Source organism: Nyctibius grandis, chromosome 7 (genome assembly GCF_013368605.1).
Source record: "Nyctibius grandis isolate bNycGra1 chromosome 7, bNycGra1.pri, whole genome shotgun sequence".
Taxonomy (NCBI): Eukaryota; Metazoa; Chordata; class Aves; order Nyctibiiformes; family Nyctibiidae; genus Nyctibius; species Nyctibius grandis.
In genome coordinates, this window is record NC_090664.1 from 17,668,109 (window position 1) to 17,688,428 (window position 20,320).

Sequence of the window (20,320 nt, forward strand, 5' to 3'; positions counted from 1 at the left end):
TGCATACTTCTTATGAGCAGTTTTTAATTCATACTTCACAAAACTGAAAGGTGTTTTTTGCCTCCCCTTTCAATTTTACCTGCCCAGACCTGAGATCAAGTCCTTGGATTTCTTTGTTGCTTGTGATTCTCTTCTCTCCTCTTCCTCCTCCTCCCCTCCCCCAATAATTAATAACCTCAGTGAGGAATGCAGCTCCTTTTTCTACTTTAGAAGTTACTGTACTTTAGATTTTAAAGATGTCATTAATTATTTCAGGGAAGTAAATCCTTGAGGGCCTGGGCTCAGGTTTTGGCAGGCGGGGCCTTTCAACCCACCCCTCAGTTGCTCAAGAGCATTCACTCTGATGTCTCTTCAAGCTGATGTGGTATCTGGATTTTAAAAACATTTTCAATGAACTATTAAAATTTGTGCCCGTGATTTTTAGTCATCCAGGTAGAACGGGCAGTACAGAGCCTCTTGCTGACAGGATGGGGCGGATGAAATATGCATGTTGGGAGAGCTGTATGAGGACATTTGCAGGATACTCAACCTTTCAATTGCCTGATCCTTTGATCACTGATTTATGTTCTTTAGATGCATCTAAACACTCTGTGTTCGACCTATGTCAGTCTACAGCTGTTTTATCTGGGCAGTGCCCTATTGAAGGAGAAAATATATAGCTATTTTTTTTTCTCTCTTCATTTCCAACCTAAACAATTCTATGGTTAGAATTAACTATGATGAGGACACTTTCCAAAACAGTTACAGGGCCTGGACTTACTGTGGGGAGGAGGAGGTGAATCTACCTTGTTTCTTAAATAAATGTGGGTTTTGACTTCAGAGGACTCTGTAAGGTGTCAGCATGTCCCTTAGTATCTGTGCTGTTATGAGGTCTTCTGTTTCTGCTTCTGAAAAAACAGAGGAGAGTCCAACAGAGGGATGGTGCTAGTATTGATTTCATATTTATTAGGGTTTTTTTACCCTCCTAAAGTCAGCTGTATGGAGGTATAAGCAGCTGTCTTCCGCCAGGCTCTCCCGTGAACAAAGTACAAAATTCATGCTTTTTAAGGGAATAACATTTTTGGGACTGTCCTCCCCACTTCGTGTACTAACTGCTCGGGGTTGTATCTCAGCAATTCTGAGAACTGTGTCATGTGAACAAATATCTGTATCATGTGGACGTGAAGTTTTAGGGAAGTGTCAGAATAAAAAAGGAACACAGCACATTTTCTTCTGATAAGTTTTCCTTCTAAAATGTGCATGTGTTGTAGAACTAAGCCCTACTCAACTTCTGTTTTCACTCAGTGGTCCTGAGAATGGTATATAGAATAACTCGCATTTTAAATATTTGCGGTGGTGTTCTTTATATATATATAAACATATATATATATATATAAAAACCATGCTTTTTTTTTTCCTTTTTACATTTAGTGGTTAAGAGGCAGTCAAGTAATGCAGTGCTACAGAATTCTGTATTCATTCATTCATGTTTCTCACATACTTCTTAACGCAGTCATGACTGAGTGCGAACCCTGATATTTTTTTCCATAACTTTATTAGAGGGTTAACAAGCCACTCCTCCAGTTTTCTTTAAAGCCAGATTGCAAATAAGTCTTTTTTTTTCTTCTTATTGGCAAATTGTTGGCTGTAGAGTACTGCACAAGTATAAACAACACGAGAGATCCTTTAACATAACATGAGAGAGCCTTTAGTCGCTTTGCTCCCTAGCTTTGGAACTCATTGCCAATTGAAGTAAGGAAAGCTCTGGCTGTTGGGACTTTTAAATCTAGACTTAAAAGTTATTTGTTCTGTTTAGCATTTTTAAAATGATTCTATTAGGAATTGTATGTGCTTCAGTTTTAATTTTAACTCATAATGATTGTAAAGCACCCTGGGATGCTTGCATGAAGGGCGCTACAGAAACCCAAGATTGTATTGTACTGTGTTGTAATGTATTGTATTATTACGTGGTGCTGGAGTTGGACCACGGACAATTCATATAGAAAGCATTTGAATACTTAGCTAAAGATAAGGAGTGCATGTGGGGGGATACTGTCTCTTCTTGCTTCTTTTCCCCCTTTTCTGTCAGTTATTTTATTAAACTAAATTAACGTGGCAGTTATTCCCTAAGAAATGGCAGCATAATTTACTGCTGCAAAGGGGCTCAAAATGTAAACCAGATGATAAACTAAAAATAAAAAAGTCCACATTAAGATTTAATTGCACTTCCCTTTCTATATTACGTTCTTATGTAAAATACATTACAAAACAGTACTTTCTTTATCACTTCCTTCACTTTTAACTGAATTTCATTAACAATAAAGAAATATATTGTCTCTGTTTCAGTAATGTCACTTGACAATTAATCCCCTAACTTGATGTACATGTCTTTAAGATTTAAAAAAATTTTTTTTCTTTTTTGTAAAGAACATGATCGCACTGACTGGAGCCAAGTATTGCGCAACCATGTGATTTGCAAGTTTCCCAGCTCGCAGCTTTGCCAGTGCAGGTCAATTCACACCTGCCACACTTATGCCATTCTGGTCCTCACGTTGCTTTTCCTCGGTGATTGTCAGAGGTAGAGAGAGTTGTGCGTGTGGCTCCTTCCTTCCTCCCTCCCCTCCCCGCTCCAAATGTGTGGTAAACCTTGTGCATTGGAAGTGTCTGCTCAGGAATTAAATGGAGTTTAATTTCTGTCCGTTAGGAAGCTGCTATCCACATCGCCAATTAAGCCTTCTATTTAAAGGGCGAGGAGATACGTATGTCTACATCTTAATCACTGCTGCGACTAGTTTGCAGAGACCTTCCCTGACTGGTTCAGTTATTACTAGCAGTGGTGGGAGGCACAGAGATCAGAGTGGTTATAAAACCTACCCAAAAGCTGAGCAAATTCTGTAGGTGCTGTAGTGTCACTGTCAGCAGATTTAAAGCTGAGGTATGTCTGTGTTAGGGTACGCAGGGGTGTAGGCATAAAGATGCGTCTGGAGAGAACTACTTGAATTGGTAATAATCTTTTACTTGACAGGAATGAAAGCAAAGCAGGACCCACTTATTGAGAGGCAATGCTAAGAGACCAGCAGCTTCTCACCTTGTCAGACCGGACTTGTTGCAGTTCTTGGCTCTAATCATAACTTAGACGAAAAGAGATTCATTTCTCAAAAAGACCCTGAGCAAAACTCTCAAAGCTTGCTTCCTCCTCACTTTTTTTTCTTTTTAAATTAATAATTAGGTTCTTCCTTATTATTTCCAAGACACATGATAGGAGGACCTAAGGCAAGGGTGAGCTTTGTCTCTCTTTCCTTGGACACTTCTTTAAGAACGGCACAAATAGTATCAGATTCCCCTGGTGCCTTGCAGCAGTGATCAGAGGACAGGTTTTTCAGGAGAGCAGCAACGTCACTCCATGGAATAAATTACTCAAAAGGGAAAACTTCTGTTCCCCAGGGTGGGAACGCATGAAAGGTTCTCCTCATATACACCTGTCTCTTAATTATTTTTATTTTATTTTTTAAGTACTAAGATTTCCTACACCAAGAGTTGCAGTTCTTTCATAAGCTTGTGCCAGAAGAGGGGGGAAACTGCACTAAAGCATAACCTGTGCCTGGCTGTGCCACCTTTCCAAAGGATTTGATACTTATTAGTAAACTGGCATGGAGAAGGATGACTTCTGTGATGGTGAAAAACTGAGGCACACGCAAAGGACATTAGTGTCCATGGCCTTTCTAGGGATGGAGAGGAGATTTCAGCTCCCTAAGTTTACCGAGTGTGTTTGTATTTGAATCAGTATATCTAGGCTCTCTCAGAATTGTATATGTGTGTAAATATATATATGGCAATAAAATCCCACCGAAATATACTTACTAGCTAGTATGTCCCCAAGCTCTTGAAGCCGTGCTCCCTATTCTGCACTTTTTGTAAGGAGGGCCTTTGTGGGCTAAACCTAATCTAGCTACATTTTTTTAATGTATTTATTTTAATATGAGGGGTAACTAAGAACAATTTTTGAACAAGTAGACCCTCAAAGTGCATCGGCATATTCCACATGGAAAGCTAGCTGGAACATTTCTCTTTTGAGATATCTTCATCGAGTTTTACATCTTGTTATGAATTCTTCAGAGCATCTATACTTTTCACAAACTCTTGTCAGTGAAAGGCAGCAACACAGAGGAGAAACTAGTATCTTGGCTAACATAGCTGCTTAAGATGTCACCTTTGTATGATTTTACTTAGCAGAAGTTAAGAATCTGTAGGAAATTTCATGCTATACTCCTTTTTCTCCTGGGAAATTTTTACATTTTTCCTAGAACAGAAAGAAGTTTGCTCATGTGCTTCTTAGCAGCATAAATATCCTCATAGGATCTGGGTCTGTGTGATTAAGAATAATCAGAAGTACAGGTGGCTCATAAAGAGGCACATGGCCTGAAACAATAAATCTGACACTTAACCTTTTAAACAAAGGATAGTCAGAGGATGTTACATTTGGCACTAGAGGGGTGTGTAAGCAAGCAATCAAAGGCATGAGAGAAGTACTGCCTAGGAGCAAAAATCAATGAATTTCAAACTAAAAGCTAGTCATATATTTTTTTTAAAAAAAGGTATGTATCTAGTGAAAGAGATTACCATGGGATGTGGTGAAAGATCCAGCACAAGAGAAGTCTTCAGATCAGTATCAGATGTTTGCTCTAGCTCAGCCACAGGTAACTTGGCTGAATTCAGAAATTGCTAGATGAACTTCTAGGGTATCTTTTTATGTGAAGTCCAAATAGATGCTCAAAATAGTCCCTTTTGGTTTAAAAATCTGCAAAAACTTATGTAGTAAAAGAGATCAAAGAAAGGGTTTATCCTAAACACCAAAAGAAATTCAGCAAGACAACTGTTAGTGCTACTGAGTCTGATGACTTCTTGTCTGGACATTGTGCCTTAGGGCTCAACTTCATGCCAGACATCTGATGCTTTGCCTAGCAGAACAGTGGAATCCGAGAAGCGACTTGCTGAAAATCATGTCCTATTTCCCAGCAAGGAAATCTTCCTTAACATGGTGGATAATGCTAAGCAATTTTGAAGAGCCTTTTACAAAAACTGTAGTGGAAAACAGCCATTGTTGCTGGTTAAAGATAGAACAATTACCAACATCTCCATCAGGAGAATGTATATACTTAGTTTTTGTGGAAGAGTTTTATGTGCCCAAAGCTGTATTTAATGCATTAATATACCTGAAATGTCCCCTATCACACAAAGGATTTTCATTAGGATAGCATTTGAAAGCATGTACATTAGGATTAGCATTTCCAGATAGGAAACAAGTTAGAAGCATTCTGACCTGGCTGCAACAGAGTATCTGGAAATAAAAGCAATCCACCTGAGAGGAAGGCTGAAGGTCTCTCTTCAGATTTTCACCAGATCAGTCTGTGAGATCTCCAAGGCCCCACCTACCCCAACCTTTATTCCTGTACAAGAAATGCTGGTTTGCCCTGTCCGCATTCATTGCACATGATCTGGATTGTCCTCCTGGGCTCCAGCTTCCTCTAGTCTCGTTCTGTATGTCCTGAGAAGAGGTGAGCATAGGCACGCAAGGCTTCATGTAGTGCACTTCCCAGCATAGGAACAGCAGCAGCCTGGACAGGGGCTGAGGACCCTGTCTCCATGTTACGGTACTGACAGGGAGGGATGGAGCTTACCCTGGAATAGCTGAGCTCTGGTCCTGTGGAGTTGAAGTACAGCCATGGTTGGAGCATTGCTTCTGGGTTTGGCTTCATCCAGCAAAAATTCTGTCTGTGTGTCCTGAGATGGCTTTGTGATGGGCACTGAAGTAGGAGCAATGGGGAGAGCCCTTGAAAATGTGCATTCCCAATTCAAGCTAAAAGAGCAGTTTAAAGTAATCTAGTTACTTCATAACAGCTTTTTCAAGCAGATTCCTGGCTAAAATGGATAGTGTTTTCCTTACCTATGGACCTCTCTGGTTTCAAAGCTCTTCTGGCAAAGGCACTTGCAAAATCAAAATCTTAGGATGTAATAGTTCACCCCTCAAAATATAGGACTATTTTCACTCCATGAAGTAAACCAAGAATTAACTTATTAAATATTGATAATTTTGGAATTTGTTTTATCCAGGTTGATTTTAGGAAGGGTTTAGCCAGGACTTTTGCTATGAAGTACCTGCCATTTACAAATAGTGTGTGGTAAAAAATCAGGATTCTTAAAAAGATTCATGTTGGACACCTGACAGTGAAGACAAAAATGTCTTATGTATCCTTATCTTTTATAGGTTAATGTTGTGACTGCTTTTTCTTTGTTTTTTTTTTTTTTTTTTAAGTCTAAGACACTATGCCATAAAGCTTGCAAAGCAGTTAAGAAGTTCTTCAAATCTGAATTAACATTTCCCACCTAGCTATCTTTCTCTCTTTTAAGCTTTTAACCTTTGTAGATATAAGACTAGTATCTTGGGAAGCAGCTTTTTATTTGAGCTTTATTTATATCTGTCAGTGGGAGATGCTCAGAAAACACTGGGAGAATGCTGCTCTGTCATGCAGCAAGTGGGAATTTACATTACGAAATGGTAAAAATAGTGCAAGGATCAGTTCCTTAAGATGCTGAATCCTCATTTCTGATTTTCAAAATCTTCTCGTGTGTGGGTATATTTCTATACATGTATAAATATGTGTATATATATGTATATATGATTAGGGTTCTTTTTCCTATATATCTTCCCTCATTATATTCAATGTAGCTTTACATTTACATTAATATGTACATTTATAATACTTAAAGACAACATAAGGCAGAAAAGGAGGAGGAGATAATTTAGGCTATACAAGGATAGGAGAAAGGAGGAAAGGCATGCTTGTGTATTGGAAGAAAAGCTTGTGCTGTCATTTTAAATCTGCCTTTAGGCAATTTTAACTTATATGACCAGCATTTGCCATGCAGATCCTTACTTCTCCTGACCCTGGCAACAGTATGGAGGTTAGATAGCCATCCAAGTGCGATGCCAAAGGCACAAACAAAAGTTTTTTTTTCTTCTCTGTCCATCTGTGGGTTTTTCCCTTATCCTATGTGTTTACAGGACATATGACGACAAGTTCTGTTACATTACTTGCTATAGTTCAAGGTAATGGACCAAGGAATTTAGCATCGTTCTTCATATGCAATTAAACTGTCCATTTCGTGATTCCTTGTCCAAAAAAGAGCTAGTGGCTGGATATATTTGGTCTGCTTTTATTCGAGGTGGCAGATGATAATTCCCTACCATACCAGAACACTCGAAACATTTTGCCCTGGTTGGGTTTCTGCAGTATGTGGGCTGGCGTAGGCTCAGGCAGGCTAAAATCTTTTGATTTGGGGATAATCCTGTGTTATCCGGTTGGGGTTTGAATGTTCCCTTCTCATTTGAAAAATGTTAACGTAGAGCCTCCTGAGAAATAAGCACTCCTAAGAGTTCAGCTTGTATTAAAACTGATGCTTGCAATGTCTACGCAAACAAAAGCCACTGATAGTGGCTAGGATCAGGGAAACAAAGTTCCTCTGTCCTTTCTGAAAAGATCTATCCCCCCCACCCCCTCCAAATCTTTTAAGTTCTGTTCTGTTCTGCAACTTTGTCAGTATTCAAACTAGGTCTAGGGACAAAGGCTTGTAGCTTTGCCTTTTTTTTTTTTTTTTTTTTTTTGTTTTTTAAGGCTGGTTGGGGTTGCAGCCTTGGAACACGTTGTCCTACTGGTGTCCAGGGATTTATGGAAGAGAAAATAGAACAGAGCCTTAAAAGTTTGGCTTTAAAAAATGGAGCCAGTAGTTTGACAGATTGTTCAGTAAATGTTCATTTTATTGAGAATTATAAAAAAGGTGCTTAACGCCTCTGTGCCATTAATATAATGCATTAAAAGGTTACTGTCAAGATTAGTGTTTCAGCTCTGAAAATTGACTGTAGGGTTTATGGGCAGCACTGTTCATATTCTGCTTGGAAGATGAGGTATCTTCTACTTACCACTTGACAAAACCATTATGTTGTTACAAGGTTTTATACTGAAAAACTTGATCAATAGTAAAACATAAATAAAATTTCATTTGAAAAGCGGGAGAATAGTTCCTGGCTGTCTTATAGCCAGATTTAGCAGATGCGGGTCTGAATGTAGAACGGTTGTGAAAATAGCCAGTGTCAAACTAGTGCAAAATTAAACTTGTGAGGTGTTCTGTTTTCAGTGTCTGTTATTGTTGAAGTGCTCCATTTCAAAAGCATGCATTCCTTCCTACAGAAAAAAAAAATCAGATTCCTTAGTTGAAATTAATTAGCATTCAGAAACCAGATAGCATGTTTTTGGGTATTCATGAGATCTCTGTTTGAAAAAATGTTTTTAACTTGTAGAAATGTGTTGCAACACACAGATGGGAAGAAAAAGAAAAAAAAATCTCTTTAGCAAGCACTGTGTGTAAAAGGAATATTACATTTTGCACGCTCCTGATTACCCTGTGTAAACAGTTTTTGACATCTGTCTTTATAGTTTTCAAGGAGAGGAAGACTTTGTTAAAAGAACCATTTTTATACAGCAGTCACCATTTCAGTCTTGCTTTACCTGTATTATGAAAGCAGATGGTCTGCATGTCTTTTGAATATTTATAACTATCAAAAACAATCTCTTGCTATTCACCCTTAGGCTTATGAGTTGTCAGGACTGTTCTGGTTGGAAAAAAAATCATCTTGGGTGTTTACAGAAAGAGGATTACATTAAGCTGAAATGACTATACATTTTCCAGTTTAATATTTGTCCATCAGCTGTTTAATCGTATTTAGATAATTGTGTAAATAAGTTGTTGCAGCCCTTGCCCCTTCCACTGAGCAGGCTTGAAGCTTTAAACACCGATGAATGAATTGCAAAAAAGCTTGGATATTTTTTTTTCCTGGTTAAACAACCTGGAAGGCTCAAATAAGTTTTACAGTGCTCCTTTTGAGGGAAATGTTTCATGTGTAAAGGAATCCCCGATATCTAATTCAGCCGAGTTGTTTTAGGAAGCTGCTGTGCCTGTTACTCTCTGCTAAGTCTGTTAGCATGTATTTGTTCTGTGTGAATACTGCAGCCCAACTACCCCTTCATGAGGCATGAAAACAACCTCATTCTGCCCATATAAAAATAATTTTAAGGTTATTTAGGGGAAGTTTTGTGACTGTGGGGGTTAAAAGCTTTTTTGACTGGAAGCTGAGCAATCACTGATAACAGATTTTGCTGTGGTTGGTTGATTTGGCAGAAAAGCATGAACAGTTTTGGTTTAGATGATTGAATTAACCTGATTAACATTGTTTTTGTTGTTTTGCAAAAAGGACAACAGTATACTTTTAGCGATGATGGAACAATACTTCACCTGGTTGGAGAGCAGCAGTAGAGGCAATGACTCAGAAATGTCTCCCTTGTAGCACCTGCAGCGGTGGCTGCAGTGACCAGCTGGCACGAAAGACTTGGGTCCTTCCTGTGTCTTGCAGGATGCACCTTGCGTTAGATTCTGGCACAATACGAAAGGTGTCTGATGCTACCGTTTTATCGGGTTTTATTTGATGGGCATATGAGAAGAGTTCTGGTTGAGATTTAAGATATTTCCCCAGGGAGTTCCCCAACTTCTTTGAGGAATGATGGTGTCTGGTTTTCAAATCTCTGGTATTTAATCTTTCTGAGAGAATGGGGTTTGGTTCAAACTACTCTTGGTGAACCTCAGCTGAACTTCTGAACGAATTCTACCCCTACCTCCACACAGTTGTTGGAATCCTAATTGTAATTAACTGATTTGGCTAAAAAAAGGAGCACTTGGGCTGCAGCAGATGGTATCATTCCAGAATAGTGGGGTTTCTGTGAAGGTGGCACCATTTCAGATGAGATCTGATTCTCAGAACAGGACTGCAAGTGGTGTGATTGGGGGAGGTGAGGGATGGAGAGAGGGGAAAGAGGGAAATTTGGGATCTTGAAATCTCACAATTTACTTTCAGGGATAAACTTCTGGGAGATAAGTTAAGACTGCGGATCTGTGACCAGTTTTTTGTGTTCTATCAATTTTCTTTGCGACATGTGAAAAAGAAATCAGATTATGAGTGATGAATGTGATGCATTTGACTCTTTGTATGATATATTTATATTCGTCATCCTTGTACATGGAAACCATCTGCCTCTGTGCCTCACAGATAAGGAATGCCTAGGTACAGCAGTACCTGAATACGATGTGCTTTAAATACAATCATTTTCATTTTGATTGTTGATAAGTATAAGCCAAGACTTGGGGAGCTCCTCACGTGTAATGACCCGGGAAATAAGAAAAACTTCAACGTGCATCCAGTCTAGATTGTGGGTCTCTGAAGACCACTAACTCATCGGGTTAATCTTCAGTTTTAGGCCCTAAGCATAGTGGGCGTTCGTATATGTAGATTGCCATTAAAACATACAGGAATTCTACAGCAGTAGGAATTATATAGGAATTTCTGTAGCAAAGTGCATCTCTCTGCACTGATGTGACTGCACGTTTGATGATAACATAATAAATAAAGCATAGAAACAATGAAATTCAATGTTGTCAAGTTATTTTCTGAGTTAACAAGGTAGTAATATTTTATCTGGCTTGTAAAATTTTGCCTTCAGTGAATTAGTAAATAAATCATTGATTCCTCCTGATGAGGATTCTTAGCATAGGTAATATCACTTGAATGTTTGCATGAAGTGTTCTCAAAGAAAAAGCAGGATAATTTTCATTTTAAAATGTGTTGATAATGTCTGGGGGGGGTTTTATTATCTACTTTGAAGAGCTGGAGTAAAATCCCAATATTAGCCATCAGAGCCTGAAATTCACGTTGTGTCAAAGAAGCTAAAATTCCTAGCAGCGTTATTTAAACAGACCAGTCCCCTCTTCGGTTGTAAAGTAAAGTAACTGCATTAAATTTATTCCTGAAGAAGCAGGGGATGTCACAAACTGCCATGTCATAGGCATATCTTTTGTAAAATGACATGGCAGGGAGGACTAGGAAGTCATAGACAAACATCTGCATCAATAATAGGTAATTTACTAAAGTTATTATTAATATACATGTGTTTATACTTACTAAAGTTATTATTAATATACATGTTTTTATACTTACTAAAGTTATTTGGGCAGGAGAAGACATCTGAAAGGGGCAAAGTAAAATGATAGACAACCACCTTGAAGTCTAAATGACATCCACAAAATATGCACAAGCTAATATGGGGTGGTGGCCCATTACATGTGCAGTTCCCCATTTTGCACGTGCAGATCTGCAGGTTTTGGATGTACAGTAACTGTGCATTCATATGATTTACCAATTCAGATCCAAAGGACTGTTAAAATCATGCCTTAGGTATCAAGTGCCCATGTTTAAAATGGTTTAATCTATAAAAGAGCTTAAACAATAATTTTGTAAGTATTAGACATTAATGATACTGCGATTATATTGGAAATTGAAATTGGGTTCAGCTGAGCTTGGTTCAGGTCAGTCAGGCTAGAGTTGCAGTAGTCTATTAAGATTTCATTCTCTTTTTATGCCACTGACAAAAGGCTTCTAGCTAATTTCAGAAATGCCAGATTAATACCAAGGAATGGTTAAGAATTTTGGTGATTCAGAGAAACATTAAAATAGCTGCCTGGTGAGTAGAGGGTATCCACGTTTGGCATAAATAATACTGCCTCACTCTAGCAGTTCTCCACAAATAGCTTGTTACTGAGTCATATGTTAGAAAATGGTTATAATGAACTTCACTAAGATCGATAATCAAGGTACTTTTACTCAGAAGCTGAATTAACCTTATGAAAGAAGACTTAAAGTAATATATATTGCATTTTTACTCCAAACTCTTTCTTCCAGTGGTTATTGCAGTTTGTGTAACAAAGGGTTGATGCTGTACATCGATTTTACGACAGCACAAATATAGCTAGATGTTACATGCTGAATAGTGAAGAAGCATAATAATCAGGGCTTTGTCTTCTTGACTGTCATTGTTTTCTCAATATGCTGGATCGTTCCTGTAGTTAAGCTAAAAGTAACTACTTTCCACATAGAAATCTAAAGGGTGGCAAAGTTCAGTCTATTGAAATTACATTTGCTAATTTTGTTGTTCATACATCATATACTGAGTATAATTTTCGAGTTGGATAATTATCTCATTTTGCAAGGCTTGGTCTTAATTGATTTTGTGAAAGAATGTATTGGAACTGAAAGTTCTATGCATTGTAAATTCCACTATTTTAAAATTGGTCAAAACTGAGCAGAAGGTAAATTTCTCACTGTAGCTATCTGATATCTTGAGAACCTTTCAGAAAAAAATGTCTCTTTCATCCTTTGGTCTATTTTACAGCTAATATTCAGTTACAGAATTAGACATGACAATAAGAGCTTTTCATAAGCGTGTTTCTGCGAGTCGCTTAAAATACCCTGTTTAGGAAAAGCAAATCTGGGTTCGTTTTGGGTTGTTACATACATATTTTATTCTACTATAAACCCCCTTATTTTATCCTACTAATAGGTCATTCAGATAAACATTCATCCTATGATTTTCTGGGGTCTGCCCTGTGATAAGTGGCTCAAAGGGAATGGGCATGGGTATCTTGGGGCATTGCTTGCATTTTTGGAGTCAGTGTAGGATTTGTATGCCTGTAAACTTCCGTGGGTGTGTGAAGGGTCAATCAAATTCAAAAGCAGAAATAGTACAAACAAAATGCACTTTCAAGATTAGCATCTTCCATCCAGAGCCCATCCCCTTGCCTGACGTTTCTTGGTCGATAACTTTGTTCTTCCCTTAGTACATCTGCTTTTTTTGCTCCCATTTACAATATACCTTGGTTTGTTTTTATGCTCAATTAATGAGTTTTTTTAAAAGGCTCTGGACAGTAGAATTAAAAATGCAATATGGTTCTCAAGCTCTAAAAATATAATGGTTTCAACAATTGAAATAATTTGTGCTTTGACTTGTACTGCTCTGTATTACAGAATTTTTTTTTCTTCTCCCCTTTTCACACAGAGTATGATTTCTTCCATTGTGAACAGCACTTACTATGCAAATGTCTCAGCAGCAAAATGTCAGGAATTTGGAAGGTGGTATAAACATTTCAAGAAGGCAAAAGATATGATGGGTAAGCAAAAAAAAAAATAAAAATTTACCGTGATGGTGGATACATACCATTATGTGTCACGTTGAGGTCTGTCACAGTCATATAAGAAGCCAGGTCCCTTCACGGTAAGTTTAGGATGCTTTTGATGAGTAGATGTAGAAAGTACATATATAGTGAAGGAATTCATTTAAATAAATATTTGCTATTGAAACAGCCAAACTGACTTGAATTGCTAGAGATGTAAAGCTGTCATTCTGTGGATCTAGAGATCTTCTACCACCCAGAATAATTGTTTAAAAAACCTGTTCCTGGAAGTGTGACGGATTGATTTTTTTTTTTTTTTAATATATGTGTTTTTTTCTTTCTCTGGCTAATGTATCTTTAAAGAAACAGGCTTCTATAACTATCACTGCCTCCTGACAAGAATGCTATGATTTTATAAATTCATATCTTTCTCTAACTTTGGGACCCTGATTTTAATTCTTTTTTATGAATAGTTGTTGTGACAATTGTTTGCTTGTTGTAGTAAGCACAAGTAAAGTACTGGAGAAAAAAATCCGTCAGTGGGACATATTAATTCTGTAATACCTTTTATCTTTCTGTATTGTCCCTTTTTAAAACTGTTTCTTAAACCTGTTAACGTAATTTTGAACACTTTATGTCAGAAAATGTCTATGTAGTTTTCAACAGAATGAAGAAATGGGACCTCAATTTGGATTGAATTTTGAGCTTGACTTAGCTTTCAGTATTTGAAGCAAAATCATTCATCTACCAAAATGGGTTCCTTTCCTTTTGTAGCTTAAGGCTGTAATGAAGACAATGCATCACTTTTGTGATAATTGCTTGAATTACTATTCCAAGCGAATGGCCCACTTGGGTTAATCTCTACTTTCCGCTAGTGAAAAAAGGCAGCTTCTTTCCTTTATCTACTTTGTACCTTCTGTGCAACACTGAACTATTCTTCTGAGACCACCGAAGTCGGTGGTAAGACTTCGCTTGGTTTCAGGTGGTCCATGTGCGAGCCAGCAGAGCACCTGCATGGGGGGGTGACCTGTCCGCAGCATCCTCTCCCACCTCCATTGCTGCAGCGCTCCTGCATGGGGCAAGCCCTGCAAAATTTGCCTTACGTGACCTGCCAAGACAGGTTCACCATCCATTCATTCAGGGACAGTGAAACCAGTGCACAGGAAACGTCTGTGTGTGTGTATTCCTGTGTAACCTAATGCTGGGGGGAAAGGCTGTGCTGCCCCCAAAGCCACACGGTGAGGAGCAGTGGGTGCTCTGCTGGGGGACTGTGATCCAGGCTGTGGACACCAGACCTCTCTGCAGAACAAACCGCTTTCTTTTTCTTTTTTTAAGTTTCTGCCCATGACAGGACAGAAGGGGAAGGCAGGGCTGCGGGTGGGAATCCAGGTGCTGATTTCTTCTTCCAGCTCTCATCCCTGTGGAGGAAAGGGTGGTCTTGCACTGACTGACTGTTAGTGAAGATCATAATTACTATGAAAAGCTCAGACACTGCCTTTTTTAAAAAAATACGCTTTACTAGTATAAGAAAAGAAATTGCTACAACAATTTTGTGAAGATACTGGAGTTTTGAGTTTTAAATAAAACATATTTTCTTAAAGCTATTTCCAGACCAGCATTGCTAAAGCTCCAGAACTGAGATTGTTTAAAATGATAAAGTGACATTGATTGATAAAAAGGAGACTCCTTTACATCAGCCTAGAGTTATTTTATATTGTCTTACAATGCACAAGAGGCGAGCTGGAAGAACTCATGTAGTTTAAAAAAACTGCGTTGTTAATTAAAAAGGAGGGTGTGTCAAGGCAGATGAGTTAATATAAGAAAAAAAATCAACCATGTTGCAAGTCACTGAAAAAACCCATGCATACATGGTTGCAAGATAAAGCAGCCCATCTGTGTAATTTACATAAATTATACTAGTTCCTAGCAGTCCCATACAATTGATGCAGCATCTAGAAATTAGCAGAGCATGGGGAGGTCCATACCCCACCTCGATTGTTACAGATTTCCAGTGGCTGGGAACTGCAGATGTCATGGTGGGGATGCCACGAGAGGAACAAAATCAGTCGCCAGGGGCTTTTCTCTCTGGTCAGGGTGTGCTTTCACATACCAGCCCTCCTTACCCTTTGCGCAGATGCACTGACCATTTCACTCACACCTTCTGCAGTGTACAGAGTGGTTTCCCATCTCTCGTCTTTGCCCCCTCTCTAGTTGCTTGCTGCCTTGTCCGAGGTCCCCTGCATCCATCTCTGCGGGGTCGCGCTCTGCAGCCTCACGCTCGCCGTTCGTTGCGTTGCACCTTTGCGAAACTCTCAGGAAGTTACTCCTTTGCCGTACGTGGTTTCCAGCACGTGGTTTTGCCTCTGATGTTCTGCTAGTTCCTTCAAGGGCCCAGTGACGATGATGAGCAGTTTATTGGATGGGGTTTTTTTTAAATATTCAGAACACCATTATTTGTAGGTAAATTTTGGAAGCAAATAGCCACAACAGTGATGTTATGGGCCTGCTGATCTAGGCTGGAGAGTACAATAAGCTTGAACCTGAATGCGCCATTTTATATTTGTTTATTTTTATTAGCACATCTTGTAAGGAGCTTGAAGTTTGTGATTTTCAGTCTTATGTTGGCTTTTTCAATGTTTCTTTTCCACCGTAGTTGAGATGGATAGCCTTTCTGAACTATCCCAGCAAGGTGCCAATCATGTCAGCTTCGGTCAGCAGCCAGTCCCAGGGAACACAGCCGAACAGCCTCCATCCCCTGTTCAGCTTTCTCATGGTAGTCAACCATCAGTTCGGACCCCGCTTCCAAACCTGCACCCTGGACTTGTATCTACTCCCATTAGCCCTCAGCTGGTAAATCAGCAGCTGGTAATGGCCCAGTTGCTGAACCAGCAGTATGCAGTGAACAGACTTCTAGCCCAGCAGTCCTTAAACCAACAGTACTTGAACCACCCTCCTCCTGTCAGTAGATCCATGAACAAGCCGTTGGAACAGCAGGTCTCAACAAACACAGAGGTGTCTTCCGAAATCTACCAGTGGGTCCGTGATGAACTGAAACGAGCAGGAATCTCACAGGCAGTATTTGCACGTGTGGCTTTTAACCGAACTCAGGTCAGTCGTCTTTTTTCTTATTTTTTTTAACTCTAAGAGTCCCTTCTTTCTCACTGTCTAGTAATTACCACCTTTTAAGTCTCTCTCCTCATTTCTGCCTTGTCACTTAACTCCTGTGAGGGAACCACGCTTCCTTGCAGGACCAGTGTCCATGTTGATAAAGTGCAGAAATCTTCAGTGATTGGTTTGTGTGGATACCCGCTGTTGTTACAAACACCTTGGTTCCTCTTCAGTTGTGGTGGTTTATGAATATCTTAAACTTAATCTTCCCTGAAAAGGACATGAACAGCTCTATGCAGAACCATTCACAAAGTCACCCAACAGATTGCCTTTTGCATTGCAAAGGTATACCCGTACTGACCACATGCACGCACTGAACAACCTGTCCTCTTTCACAGGTGTACCTGAGATGGTCTTATATTCTTGTTTGCATTTATTTTTACTATTTCCTGTGACAGTTTTAATAACATCTTTTCAGGCTTCTGAAAAGATTAAAAAATCAAAGCTTTATTTTTAGATCATTACTCTTTTCATATATTTTTGTACTTTGTTGTAAAAACAGTAGTTGCTGAGATTGCCAATGTCCACATCAGAACATATACTTCAGCTCTTCAATGCAGAAAAAATAGCCCTAGCAAAGCTGATAAGTAACACTAAAATGTGTTATTTTTTACACCTGTTTTAGAAGCTAACCCTGTTATAATTTATTCTGCTCTATGAATTTAACTTAATGCCATGTTGCATGGAATTTAATCAGGCAGAAATCATGGAAGAAATGTCAGTGTATCCACTGCAAATAAGATCTCAGAATTTTAGAAGTCTGTTTTAACAGGAAATAAAATAGGAATTTTTTTAAAAGGGAATATTTTTAAAAGATGTAGGTAAATTTGCTTTGGATTCGACATTTTTAAACTTAAGAAACAAGTATTTGTCCATTGTAGAATACAGTAAAAAAATTTGGGCTTCTTTTGAAATGTTGATGTTTCTCCCTGCACAGCTTAGAGAATAAAAATTCTGTTTCAAGTCCACTGGTACCAGGTTTGAGTCAGCATGTCATTTGTAGTTGTTCTGAATTATTATTGCCTTAAAAATTTTTACATCCTCCCTTAGCTTAAAGGAAGTAGAGTCATGGTGTGAATTCTCTGTAGAGTTCTGTGTGTGTGTGTCTTTCCTCTTAACAGCAGAGGAGCTTTTCAAGAACTGTGTCTTTCATACCAAATTTCATGGGATACATGAACTCATGCAAGGATTACTTAAGTAAATTAGGTTCAGGTGGTGTCAGTTGTTATATTTACAAATAAGTGACACAGAGTTCTGTTTCATACATTGTTTAATATTTTAACTACTAATACTATAAAGTATTGAAGTAATGATAGTAGCATCAAGTTACCATGGTTTGCAGCTGCCATCTTACCTGGGCAAAAAGCCAAGCAAATAATTCAGAAAATAAAGGGTTTATTAGATATTTACTTCTTTCTCAGACTTGCCTAAAAGCAGCTTATTTTCTCTCAGCTTCCTCCCCCTTCCAAAGTAATTTGTTCATTTTTTGTCATCTAGTTTTGTGTACGGCTTTTGCTCTCTTACAATTTGTGCATGAACAGTATTTGTTACCTGAAACACGGGGACAGTTGGTTCTGACTGGACATTAAATTTATATGACACAGAAGATGCTCTTGAGATGTGATGAATGCAACTGTAGAACCAGATTTTTAGTGCAAATACTGATTCCTGATTTCTATATATTTTTCTTACTACAAATGTTATTAAATATCTGTTTAAAGTTTAATTCTTCCACAGAAGTTGTGGTTAACCAGCTTGGTAAAATGTGTTCAAAGTGACCCAAAACTGGGAGGAAACCCCAAAATGAATGTTGAAAACAAATCCTGTGAAGAGATACGAAATCTATGTATAATATATGTTGGCAATTTTCAATGAAATCTTCTTGAAAGAAAACAGAGTAGTATCCTTATATCCTAAAAACTGTGTTAGCTAGTCAAATTAGTATTTGCAGTTAACTACATAAGATTTTGCAGTATTTGTTATGTATTGTGGCATAGGGAAGACAAAGGAAAAATACTAGGAGCCTAGGCAATATTGGCCTCAGTGTTCCCAAGAAATATCTCAGCGTACTTTTAATATGAAACGAAGCCCCACTGAAATCCAGAGGAGTTTGTTGTAGGCAAATTTCACCTTTGCAAAACTGAAAATTGTTAATTGTACCCACAGTAACAGCTAATGTCCAAGTATAAATACAGGTAGAGATACCTGTGATTCTTGTAAGAAAGCATTTAAATGTGTTTTGCTTGCTGTACTTTGGAATTTATCTTAGTTAAATGGATACATCACATTTAACTAAAAATGGGGCAGCACTTTAATAACTGATTATATTTAGATGTTATTTTCTAATATTGATGTAATATATTTTGTCTTTTTTTTTTTTTTTTTGGCTAGAGCAAGTGAAAATGCTTGTTTAAATTCATCTGCTGTTTTCTGAGATAAAAAACTAACTCAGGCTTACCACTGACATTTTTGAAACTGTCATAAGCATATTTGAGCCGTGTCCAGGGACCATATCATGCCATCAGTTTCTGAAGCCAGAAGATCTTGCTGAAATCGGTTAGGAGTTCTGCGCAAAAAAAACCCGATGTCAAGATACGGTCTCAGATGAGGGGAGAGATTTGCTTTCAGCATAAAAGTTAAGGAAGGAAGTGAACTATAAACTAAGAGTAACTTAGCTTAATGTTTTGGCAATAAAAATGGACTTCTGTTAAATTGGCCAAAGATGTTGGCACCTCTTCTTTTACAGACTTGTGCTCTGCAATATGGATACAGAATTTGATGGGGTTTTGGGGTGGGAAGAGCGGGTTCTACCAGCTTAGTGTGGTAATTCAACACTTGTCCCTCATTTCCAAGAATTTTTGATTCAGGGAAAAAAACGTTGACTAGAAATATTTCTGCTTCCCCCCAACCCAAAGGAAAAAATTTCATAAAATTACTTCTGAAAACTAGGATGTCTTTTTTTTTTTAAAAAAAAATATCATCTATTTATAAGGCAGAAAAAAAGCTTCAGCCGCACCTCAGAAAATTGAAAGGGTGTCCTTAATATCTTCTTGGATAACTTCCCCCCTACCCTTAACTTCAAAATGGTAGTTTCAAAAATGTGTAGTTCTCAGGAATATGCCTTGCAAAGTTTAATCAAAGAGGAGTCCGGATAGCGATGACTTGAATGAAAATTAACGTCTGTACAGGCACAATAGAACAATTGTAGGGAGCAGAAGCGGTTTTGGAGGGTGGAGCACCTCTCCCCACGAGAAATTTCACAGTGGGCCTTCTAGGAAGGCTTCAGAGTGCTGTGGGTTCTGAAGTTTTATTTGTCCTTCAGCAGTTGCGATTCCAGCTCACTGGCTGCAAAGCAGCAGATTGAATCCTGTTAGCACCTCTTTGTAGTGCATCATGGAAAAGTTTGTTGAGTCGGGATTTGCGCTAGCGGATCTGAGTTTCACCTCAAACATGGCTACCAGATGTGTCTACCGGTCTCTCTGTTTGCTAGGGTAATTTTGGTAAATTGAGCTGCTTATGTTTCAGTTGCCATTTGACAGAGTTAATAAACATATTTTTTCCAGCTGATGTCAGTGCACTGTGCAGATACCTCCGCTCTCTTGAAAGAGCGAGTTCAGTATTTTGCTGCGCTTTGCTGGCCAGAAAATGGCATTTGTGATCAGCTCGCTGGCCCAGGTGGCACCAAGCAGCCGCGGGGTGACAGCGCTGGTGCATCGGGGCAGCCCCCCCAAAGAGCGGTGCCTCGCGCCAGCCTCTGACGCAGCCTCACATCAGCAGAGAGGCTCAGCCTGCCCCCGCACATTTGCAGTTAAACTGGGAGGTTCTCTACTCTGTTTTGTTCTTCTTGAGAGAGCTGGAGTGGAGCATCTGCGTTTGTTCGGATGAACCAGCTTCAGAGCCCTAAACAAATAGACTCCTCTACCATTTCTGTCTTGCGTTTGTAAACGTAAACATGAATCAGGAAGTGGAAAGCTTGGGTTCCCACAAGCAAGTCTGGCATTTGACTTGTAGGCGTAGCTTACCTGGTGCACAGCAGGGTGACATGTGTGTCCTGCGCGAGCAA

At 38.8% G+C, this 20,320-nt stretch overlaps 1 protein-coding gene across 5 annotated transcripts in view; it reads left to right on the forward strand.

Annotated features, from left to right (window-relative positions):
* SATB1 (SATB homeobox 1) overlaps positions 1-20,320 on the forward strand; it is a 76,258-nt gene that overhangs the window by 15,625 nt on the left and 40,313 nt on the right. For all 5 annotated transcript variants that reach the window (XM_068405233.1, XM_068405229.1, XM_068405230.1 and 2 more), the window contains exons 6-7: positions 12,975-13,086; positions 15,743-16,197. In XM_068405233.1, coding sequence (XP_068261334.1) covers positions 12,975-13,086; positions 15,743-16,197 — 567 coding nt within the window. The remainder of the gene's footprint in view (positions 1-12,974; positions 13,087-15,742; positions 16,198-20,320) is intronic.